This window comes from Natator depressus, chromosome 25, assembly GCF_965152275.1.
Source record: "Natator depressus isolate rNatDep1 chromosome 25, rNatDep2.hap1, whole genome shotgun sequence".
Lineage (NCBI taxonomy): Eukaryota > Metazoa > Chordata > Testudines > Cheloniidae > Natator > Natator depressus.
The window spans coordinates 15,418,696-15,429,000 of record NC_134258.1 but is presented as its reverse complement, the minus strand read 5'-3'; the positions used below and the strand labels follow the sequence as shown (position 1 = coordinate 15,429,000).

General features: G+C 63.5%; 1 protein-coding gene across 2 annotated transcripts in view; it reads right to left on the bottom strand.

Annotated features, from left to right (window-relative positions):
* Positions 1-518: 518 nt before the first annotated feature.
* The window catches only part of PDE4C (phosphodiesterase 4C), an 82,286-nt gene continuing 72,499 nt past the window's right edge, over positions 519-10,305 (bottom strand). For both annotated transcript variants that reach the window (XM_074939321.1, XM_074939320.1), the window contains exons 8-15: positions 9,969-10,147; positions 9,624-9,722; positions 7,826-7,990; positions 6,658-6,757; positions 5,947-6,101; positions 5,102-5,224; positions 4,400-4,582; positions 519-3,062 (exon numbers count right to left, since the gene is read on the bottom strand). In XM_074939321.1, coding sequence (XP_074795422.1) covers positions 2,487-3,062; positions 4,400-4,582; positions 5,102-5,224; positions 5,947-6,101; positions 6,658-6,757; positions 7,826-7,990; positions 9,624-9,722; positions 9,969-10,147 — 1,580 coding nt within the window. In that variant the 3' untranslated portion in view covers positions 519-2,486. The remainder of the gene's footprint in view (positions 3,063-4,399; positions 4,583-5,101; positions 5,225-5,946; positions 6,102-6,657; positions 6,758-7,825; positions 7,991-9,623; positions 9,723-9,968; positions 10,148-10,305) is intronic.

The window sequence follows — 10,305 nt, the reverse complement described above, 5'->3', positions numbered from 1 at the left end:
AGTGAGGATGTGAGTGGGAATTAAAAAGTGAGCTACAAAAGGCTTTAAAAAGTGAACGTGCCCCACAATAAATTAAACACGCTGCCTAGTGCACAGTGGTCTCCCCAGGCCCCGCAGCCAGCCCCGCTCTGCAGCGCTCCCTGGTTTCCCCAGCCCCCTCCCTTGCAGCACTCCCCAGCCAGCCCCCCACAGTGCTCCCTGGTCTCCCCAGTCCAGCCCCCCCAAGCGCTCTCTGGTCTCCCCAGCCCCCCCAGCCAGCCCCTCCCCCCCCAGCGCTCCCTGGTCTCCCCAGTCCAGTCCCCCAGCCCCCCCCAACGCTCTCTGGTTTCCCCAGCCCCCTCCCTTGCAGCGCTCCCCAGCCAGCCCCCTCCCCCCCAGCGCTCCCTGGTCTCCCCAGCCCCCTCCCCTGCAGCTCTCCCTGGTCTCCCCAGCCAGCCCGCCCCACCCCCGCAGCGCTCCAGGGTCTCCCAGCACCCACTGCCCGGCCCGCTCAGCGCCCCCCCCCACCCCCAGCCGGGGTGCTCTTGCATTGGGGAGCCATTGCTGCTTTGCGATGGGGAACTTTTAAAGCAGTGTTTTATGCATCTCCCCTTTCGGTTCATATTTTGCAGTGTCTGCCTGCAAAGGGCCGTTTGGCATCGGGGAAGCAGGGGCAGGTCAGTGTCCCCCTGCCGAGGGAGGCCAGCCCGTTAGTTTAGTTGCATAAATTAGAGGCAATGGAGATTCACAGCAGCACACCAAAGCCTACAGTACTTGCGTGGCCGAGGTCCCGTGTACCCAGCGCAGGACAAGGCATGAGAACGGCATGTCCCTGGCGGGCAGACTAGATGCTTTTCCGTGACAGCTCCTGTAAATACAGAGACCCGCTGCCCCGCTCTGAAACGCCCTTTCCCAGCGGTGCCTCCTGTTGGCTTCACTGGGCCCCACACAGCTGGGCTGGGCGGGGCGGGGAAGGGGCTACCCACAGCTTGAGCAGCACAGCTCTGGTGTGGCACCGAGAGCCCGGATAAAGGTGCCCGAGACCCAGACAGCTTCTCCTTCCCCTGTGGGAACAGCTGGGCCTGGGCTCTGGGCCCAGCCGCTACGCGGGTAGAATCCAAACCCTTCGACAGGGAGGTCACCTCCCTGGACCCAGCCCGCAGGGAGGCCTGGGGGAGAGGGGCCTGCGCCCGGTGACATGGACAGGGTTCCTGCCTGTCTCCCGGCTCTGTTCCTCACAGGGCCCGAGGCCGGCAGCTCTGCTGGGTACCAAGGAGCTGCGCCAGGTCACAGGAGCTGAGTGCCCGGCCCCAGAGCTCCTGGGGAGATGATGGGACAGGCACCCTGTGAGGAAATCCCAGCTGCGGCCTGCATGCACCCAGCGCTCCAGCTACGGGACGCAGTGCTTGGAGCTGGAACGTGGGGGCAAAGCCCCACCTCCTGGAAGGGGGTCCCCGCCCCACATCCCCTTCCACAGGAGGGGGTGGCTGGCTGGGGAACTGCCCGGGGAGCAGAGTGTCTGGATGGGAGGGAAGTGGCGAGGGGCTGGCTGGTCTCTGGGGACTGCCGCGGCAGGGAACACGCTGCACAGCGGGCGAAACGCACGAGGAGGCGGGGCTGAGGCTTCACGGAGGGAGCGCTGGGCCGGCCCGTGGGGGCCAACGAGCCGCTAACAGGCAAGAGGCTGCAGACTGGCTGCGCAGGAGCTCGAGGTGGGGAGCCAGGCCAGCAAGGCAGGGATGCTGCTAAGGGCTTAGCTGGGCCCCCGGGCTGGCACAGGCCCGATGTGCATGTGGCTCCAAGGCTTGGCCTTCCTGGGAGGAGAGTCAGTGCATCCCGGCAGGGGGAGGGGGAGGGGGCCAGGCTCCAAGGGGGACCGGCCCAGGGGTACCAGGGAACACGCTCCCCACTCGGGAGCCAAAGGGCATGTGCCCAGAGCAGCAGCCTGAAGGGGACACAGTGCTTAGCTGTGAGCAGCAGGGATGCTCATGGGTCTGCATGGCCCGTCTGCCCTCCCCTCCGCTCCCAGCCCTTCTGCCCGGCCAAGGAGGGCCCTGGCTGGCAGGCGCGGGGACGCAGGGCACAGGGTGAGACCGAGGAGAGTGAGGCAAGACACACATGACAATGCTGCGGCCGCAGCCCCGTCCGAGTCCAGCAACAGCACACAGACCCGCCCAGGGCGGCTGGGGGCCTGCTCAGGTACAGAGCCATTCCCACGCCGCGTGGGCGCTGCCCGGTTGCCACTCGAGGGTACATGGCAGCTTGACAATTCCAGTCCGGGACCGCCTGGCCACCTGCTGCCTGCTCCCTCCGGAGGGTCCCGATCTCAGTCCCCAGCAGGTGCTATGGGAGGGTGGGGGCCCACAGAGCTCGTGTGCTCCACGCCAGGCCGCTGGGAGGGGAGCCCGGACACGGCCCCGCTCTCGCTCTCTTTATTAACGACCTTGCGGCGCCCAGTCTCCGGGTGGCTCCCAGACCCAAGCAACGGGCACAGCGGGCCCCGCCCGTTACGTCCCCAGCGGCAGAAATGTGAGTTTCCCCTCTGTGTCCAGGCCCAGCTCCCCGTCCACCAGGCTCCCCCTGCGGCCCAGCTCCGGGCACCCCAATGAGGTGCCGCCGTCAGGCTGCGAGAGCGTCCTCTCCAGACTCCTCCTGTTGTCAAAGTGCAAGGCCTCCTTCTGCTTGACCAGCATGTTCCTGAGCGGGCCGCCGTGCGCGGGGGGCGGAGAGTCCCTGCCAGCTGAGCCGGGGGACAAGCGCTCGAACTCTGCCGACTCCGAGTCGTCCGTGGCCAGCGTCTTGGAGTCGCTGCCACTGTTGTCCTCCTCCAGCGGGCTCTCGGCCTCCTCCGGCTCCGTGTCCGACTCGCCCTCCTCCTCCAGGGTCAGCTGGAACTGGAACTTCTCCCCCCCGCTGCCCTTCTCAGGGTCCTGCTCCTCAGGCAGCAAGGGGCTGTGCGGGATCATGCTCTGGTACCACTCCCGGTTGTCCTCCAGCGTGTCCAGGATCTCCTGGGCGTCGGGGTGCACCAGGTCGGCCCACGTCTCCCACAGTGGGTGAGCGATGTAGTCGATGAAGCCCACCTGTGAGCAAAGGCAGAGCTGGGTGTTACGGGCAGGTCCAGGTACGTCCCCAGAGGGGCAACATCCCTGCCCCCGGGGATTCCCGCAGTCAGGCCCAGCATCTACATCAGCTCCCGCCATCCAACTCGGACCACGCGGGGACCTGCCCCTGGGACAGGGCTCTGCTGATTTCCACAGGCTGCTGACGGGAGGGCCCATGGGCGACTCTAAAGGACCTGGAGTGGTGCCAGCTCCTCCCTGCTTCACCACCTGCTATTGCCCTGTGATGAAGTGGGACTGTTCTTAATGTCTCCTCTGAATACTGTAGTGGTGCCTCAGTTTCCCCTAGGCATTTCTTAAGTCTCTAGGTGGTGGGATAAGGGGGTGTAATTGTTGCAGAGCAAAGGGCCAGGGTACATAAATGGCCGATACTCTGTCTCCTGGCAACTGATGGCCTGGGCCCTTCCCCCCTGCAAGGTGAGAGCTAAAGGGTTGGAGAGCAAAGGAATCCGGTGCCCTTCTGGCCCGGGAAAGGGACAAAGCCCAAAGCTGGAGGGGGAGTCAGTTGGGGCAGGCTGGGGACAGGGAGTAAAGTGCAGACGTGGTTGTCTGGCTCACTGCCCCCCAAAATGGACCCAGCTGAGGGGTCCTGTTCTCTGCACCTACAAGTTCTGTGTTGGACCATGTTCCTGTCGTCTAATAAACCTTCTGTTTTACTGGCTGGCTGAGAGTCACGTCTGACTGCGGAGTTGGGGGGCAGGACCCTCTGGCTTCCCCAGGAGCCCCACCGGAGCGGACTCGCTGTGGGAAGCGCACGGAGGAGCAGAGGAGGCTGAATGCTCCGAGCTCAGACCCAGGAAGGTGGAAGCTGTCTGAGCTGTGTGTCCTGCAGACAGGCTGCTCCCAGAGAGGAGACTTCCTCAGAGTCCTGACTGGCTTCGTAGGGAGCAGTTTCTGAGCATCGCCCGGGGACTCCGTGACACGCCCCCAGGGAGTCGTGCCCAGGCTGCCTCTCTCCACCCGGATCCTTCCACAAGAGCCCGGATGCTGCCTTGGAGCGAACGTGCCGGGTGGATGGGGCCGTGGCAGGATCCTCCCCACTGGCGAGTGCAGTGGGGTGGAAGCAGAGGGGTTGGCCCAAGAGCCCCTGCCCTCTGCTTGGTGACAGTTCCCCAGGCTAGTGGATGCAGAGGTCCCACAGAGATGACTCCTCCCTGGGCCACATCCCTCCCTCCTGCTGGGCTCCATGGTGCCTCGCTGGCCCCTCCACCCCACACTGCATTGTCCTGCCCAGCACTGAGCCCTGACAGGGCAGCCCCGCCAGCCCAGCACAGCCCCGGCTCCAGCCCCGGCCTCACCTGGGACTTCTCCACGGAGGCGCTGAGCTTGTCGCACATGGGGCTGATCTCCATGCCCTTCTCCCGCTCCCGGTCCCCCTGGCGGAAGAACTCCACCATGATCCGGTCAGTCCACTGGCGGTACAGCTCCAGGGGCTTGGTGGGGTTGCTGAGGTCAGCACAGTGAACCATGTTCTGCAGGACCTAGGGGGAAGGACAGTCACAGCTTTGCAAAGAGCCCGTCCTCCTCCCCGATGCTGGGCTGCCCTGGCCGGCCCCACTCCCAGGGCCCGTCCCTTGTGGGCAGCGCTGAGCTGGGATCTTGCAATGTCTGCACGAGATGCCCAAAGCTGAGGGGGCAGGGCCCTGGCTGGGCATTCGCTTGTTATCCCCGTGGACAGCGCCAGAGCAGCCCAGCCTGGAGCCAGACCTGGCTGTGGCAGGGCCTGGGGCTGGAGCTCTGAGTGCTGGGGTGGGGCCAGAGAAGGTGGGTGGTTGGGGTCTGTCTCGGGTTCAGAAGGGCAGAGGGAGCAGCAGGGAGGAACGTCTCCACCAAGGAGTGTCACTGTTGCATCACAGGCCGGAGACCAACCTACGTGAGCCGTTCAGGCCGATGGAGAAAGCAATAAGGAGGAAGGGCTGGGGCTTGCCCTGGCCTGCAGCCACGCAGTGCTGAGCTGCCCCATTCCATGGGGTCGGGGTCCCAGAATCCCTCGACCTCACCTGGATTCGGTCTGAGTAGTTATCCAGCAGCAGGACTCCCAGACTGGTCACCTTCTTGGTCTCCACCATTGTCTTCAGATCTGCCAGCAGGTTCATGTGTTTGGACATGTCCGTTGCGAGCACCTGCATAGAGGAGAGCGCACCCATTAGCCTGTGCCAAGCCGAGCGGCCCAGCCCCACGGTCAGCAAACCAGGCAGCCTGTCCCTCCATTCCCCCAGTACCCCGGCTCCAGCAGCCACCTCCACGGAACTGAATGCAGGTCTCTTGTGCCTCCTAGGCCAGTCCGATCGCTGGGGCCTGGGGTGGGGAACAATCCCAGGCTGGCTGGGGAAGGGGCAGCTAGAGGGGACCTCGCAGGCTGCGACTCTCCCATTCCAGGGATGTCACAGAACAGGATGGAGACCGAGATCAGCTGTGCCCAGAGCAGCCAGGTCCTGTTGGGAGTGAAGGGAACAGCATGTCCAGCTCCCTCCGGGCCACCACTGAGTCTGCGGATTATTGACCCTGACTCTGCCAAGCCCTGCTGAGAGCTTGAGAGACATCAGAACCAGCTGCACTGGGGCCGTTGCTCTGCAATACCACTGCACCAAGGGCCCACGGAGCTGACAGGAGTCAGGTCAGTCAAAGGGGGCCCGTTACTGTCAGGCTGTCATTCCGTGCAGACTTTGGGGGCTGACCTTGGGTGACTTTATGATGGCACCACACTGCCCCTCCCTGGTGCTCAGGGTGGCTCTGGCACCAGCTGCATGTGGGGCGTCTGTAGGGAGTACCTAGGCCTGACCCCCCTGGAGTTGGGGTCAGATCCTGCGTCTCATAAGCGCTGAGCAGGCCCTGGCCCCCTCACCATGTCGATGGCCATCTTGCGGAGCGACTGCCGCTGCTTCTTGCTGAGGTGCTGGAAGATGTCGCAGTTTTCCTCCTGGAGGAGCCTGAAGCCCACAGCCAAGTGGTGATTCTCCAGGACAGAGACGTCATTGTACATCAGAGCCAGCTCCGAGTCTGCAGAGACAGGCGGGGTTAGCACAAGAGGCCGATGCGGGCGCCCGGCCGCCAGCTGCTGGCGGCTCTGGGTGGGACCCCTGCTGCAAAGGGGCCTGCGCTGAAAAATGGCTGGCACCAGCCAGGTCTGGGGCACCTCATGGGATACCCGGGGCCACGTCAATACCAAGTGCAGAAGCCATTCGGCGGGCCGGGCCTGCCCTTGCAGTAGGTGAGCATGTTTGCACTGTGACTGTTTGCAGAAGAACTGCATGTAAGCTCCCAATGCCCACGGCTACACCCGGGGTTCAGACCCACCACGCCCAGCACAGGAACCTCACGGAGCTGGGCCACATGGCACAGGGCCCCCGTACCGTGGCTCTGCTCTGCAGTAGGAGCCCTGGATTCGGTCAGGGGAGGGTGGCAGTGGAATTAACCCTGTGAGTGCAGGCCTTTGCAAGGGCTGCTTCACCTGGCCAGTGTCCCATCACAGTGACCTGGGGCAGCCAGCCATATGACATACGCGTCTCCAGGGACCAGCCTGGGACCAGCGGGTTCCTGGGAGATCTGAACTCACTGGTGTTGATCAGGAACTGGTTTGACACGCCTGGGTGGTCAACATCATGGATGGCGCTGGCGAAGATGGCAGCCATGACCTCCAGGTCCGTGAACACAGCCTGGAACGAGGGACGGGGGAAGGGAGTCAGAACGGAAAGAAAGCCGCTCTGCAGGACGACGGATGTGATGGGCCCACACACCGAACACGTGGGTTTGCACGCTGGGCGAGCCCAAGGTGCACGTCACCGCAGCCCATTGGGAGCAAGCCTCTTGGCTCTGGTTAATTGTGGCTGGAGGTGCCTGCACCCCGGGCTGCCTGCATTCTGGGGCAGCGAGCCGGGGTGAGGGAAAGTCGCAGTATTTCCCACACACTCCAGGCAGAAGGTGTCCCCCAGCTTGGATCCTGGTATGAACAGGTCCAGGATGGGACTGTGGGGAGACCCAGCATCTGCTGGACAACATCGGGGAGGAGCAAATGTAACTCCTACCCCTCCCCCCTGCAGCCATGTGTCCCACCCAGACAGGGTGACCTGCCTTCAGGGACCACCCAAAACTCCAGGGGACTGGGCTGCACGAGGGGACTGAGAGGAGACATAATAACAATTTTCAAGTACGTCAAAGGTTGTTACAAAGAGGAGGGAGGTAAATTGTTCTCAATAACCTCTGAGGACAGGACAAGAAGCAATGGGCTTAAATTGCAGCAAGGGAGGTTTAGGTTGGACATTAGGAAAAACTTCCTACCTGTCAGGGTGGTTAGGCACTGGAATAAATTGCTCAGGGAGGTTGTGGAATCTCCATCATTGGAGATTTTTGAGAGCAGGCTAGACAAACACCTGTCAGGGATGGTCTAGCTGATACTTAGTCCTGCACTGAGTGCAGGGGACTGGACTAGATGACCTCTCGAGATCTCTTCCAGTCCTACGAGTCTATGATTCCTGTGCAAAGATGGCTCCTTAATTAAAGGATGGACAAACCTCCCTGGGGATGGATGGCTTGTGACGTGGTGCAGACCTAGCCCAGGTTGCAGAGAGACGTGCTCTGGGGGGCGCTGAGCTCTGGCGCCCAGGGGAAGACCTGATGTGCCGTTTTCCTTCCCTCCATGGAGTCACACCATTGTGCAGCCCCGCCAGCCGCCCAGTCTGGAGCCTGGATGGGGGAGCGACTCCGAGAGCTGTCCCCCCTCTCACCTCCAGAGCCGGCGTGGATAGCAGCACGTGCGTGGACTGGACCACGTCTGCGGCGTGTATGTTGTTGTGATAGGCCACATCGGCGTGGTAATGGTCCTCCAGGGTCATCAGGAAGGTGATGAAGGTGTCGGCTGGGATGCGGAAGGTCTTCATCAGGTCCCGCTCCTGCCGGGCAGCAGAGAGGGCGGGATGGGCTCAGTGCAGGGTGTTGACCTCCCCACTACCATTGCAGCTTCAGTACGAGCCAGGGTTGGTCCCTGGCTTCAGGCCCAGCTCAGCAGAGAGAGAGCCCCAGGTACCCCAGGGCCAGCGTGCTGTGCCAGCCATGCCCAGCCCCTGCCTGCCCAGGAAAGGGTGGGGTAGGAATGGTGGGAGCAGCACTGTGCCCGCTGCCCGGCTGCTTCTGCAAATCCTCCCCATCCCCTCCCCTAGCCAGGGGCTTCCACCCATGCCTCCCCACTGCACTGCCACAGCCAGGGCCTTGCTGAGCTCAGGGAGGGAATGGTGGGGGGTGTGGGGGGGGCATTAGCAGGATCGGGGCGGGGGCACAGCTCCGTGAGCGGCAGGGACACCCTGTGACAAAGTGGGACTGTTCTTAATGTTTCCTCTGAATACTGTAGGGGTGCCTCAGTTCCCCCTAGGCATTTCTTAAGTCTCTAGGGGGTGGGATAAGGTGGTGTAATTGTTGCAGAGTAAACGGCCAGGGTACATAAATGGCCGACACTCTGTCTCCTGGCAACTGATGGCCTGGGCCCTTCCCCCCTGCAAGGTGAGAGCTAAAGGGTTGGAGAACAAAGGAATCCGGTGCCCTCCTGGCCGGGGAAAGGGGAAAGCCCAGAGGAGGAGGGGCTGGAGGGAGTTTCAGTTTGAGGCTGGCTGGGGACATGGAGTGAAGGGCAAACGTGGCTGTCTGGCTCACTGCCCCCCAGAATGGACCCAGCTGAGGGGTCCTGTTCTCTGCACCTACAAGCTCTGTGTTAGACCATGTCCCTGTCGTCTAATAAACCTTCTGTTTCACTGGCTGGCTGAGAGTCACGTCTGACTGCGGAGTTGGGGGGCAGGACCCTCTGGCTTCCCCAGGACCCCGCCTGGGCGGACTCGCTGTGGGAAGCGCACGGAGGGGCAGAGGAGGCTGAATGCTCCGAGGTCAGACCCAGGAAGGTGGAAGCTGTGTGAGCTGTGTGTCCTGCCGACAGGCTGCTCCCAGAGAGGAGACTTCCCCAGAGTCCTGCCTGGCTTGGTAGGGAGCAGTGCCAGAGCATCGCCCGGGGACGCCGGGACACCCCCCCCCCGCCCGCTGGCTGGACGAAGGGTTTTTAATTCAAGGCTCCAGGGAGTTTCTCCGACCCGTGGCTGACCTGGCACCTCCCCAAACCGCTGCCCTGTAGGGTTGTTCGGACAAGGAGGAGCTTGGGAGAGGTGAGGCCAGCGACTGTGCTGGGAGGTCAGGTTAGAGCAAGAGGCACCGTGCGGTTCCCCCCCGCCCCCGCCTACCCCCCCAGCCCTGCCCTGCCCCCATCCCCACCTTGCTCCCATGCTCTGCCCCCTACCCCTGCCCTGCCCCCATGCTCTGCCCCCTGCCTTGCTCCCATCCCTACCCCTGCCCTGCCCCCATGCTGTCCCTGCCCTGCCCCCATGCTCTGCCCCCACCCCTGCCCCCGTGCTGCCCCCATCCCTTGTCCCCCACCCCTATCCTGCCCCCCCGTCCTAGCCCCCACCCCCACCCTGCCCCCTGCTAGGTGGGCTCCACGCTGCCCATGCCCTGCCCCCACTGGGAGCCACCCTGGGGCTCACTCACCTGGAAGATGCTGTACATGATGACCGTGAGTGGGCGGTTGCCAGAATACTCTGTGATTTTAAACATGTCAAGACCCCATTTGTTTGTATCTTCTAGTTCCTGGGAGAGACACGTGGCAGTGAGTCAGCAGGCACACAAGCGTGGCGATGGGACGGGGTGCGGGGGGCACGGCTGGCACACGCGTGGCGATGGGACGGGGTGCGGGGGGTGCGGCTGGCACATGCGTTGCGGTGGGACGGGGTGGGGGTGTGTGGCCGGCACACACGTGGCGGTGGGATGGGGGGTGCAGCCAGGGGGACATGGGGCCGAGGGGCCCTGGGGCGAAGCATTCCTCCCCCTGCTTACCTTGGCCAGGAGCCCTTCCTGGTCCGTCTTGACCCCGAAGCGAGGGATGCCGGAGCTGATGAAGCTGGAGCTGTGTGTCAGTTTCTTCAGGCCGCTGATCTGCGCCATGGGGCACGTCGACTTCTCTGCGACCTTCTCCTTGGGCGTCGGGGAGGGAATTTCCACCTCATGCTGCTTGTCTGGGGGAGAGAAAATGCAGGGAACGGTCAGCACGTCGGGCACGGCCCCCCCGGCAGGCCATCGCCCTCTGGGAGTTGGGGATGCTGCCCGGGTCCGGACCTTGTGACCATTCCAGAACCTGCCTCTGTCCTGCTTCCTTGAGCAGCTGGTGAGCCGA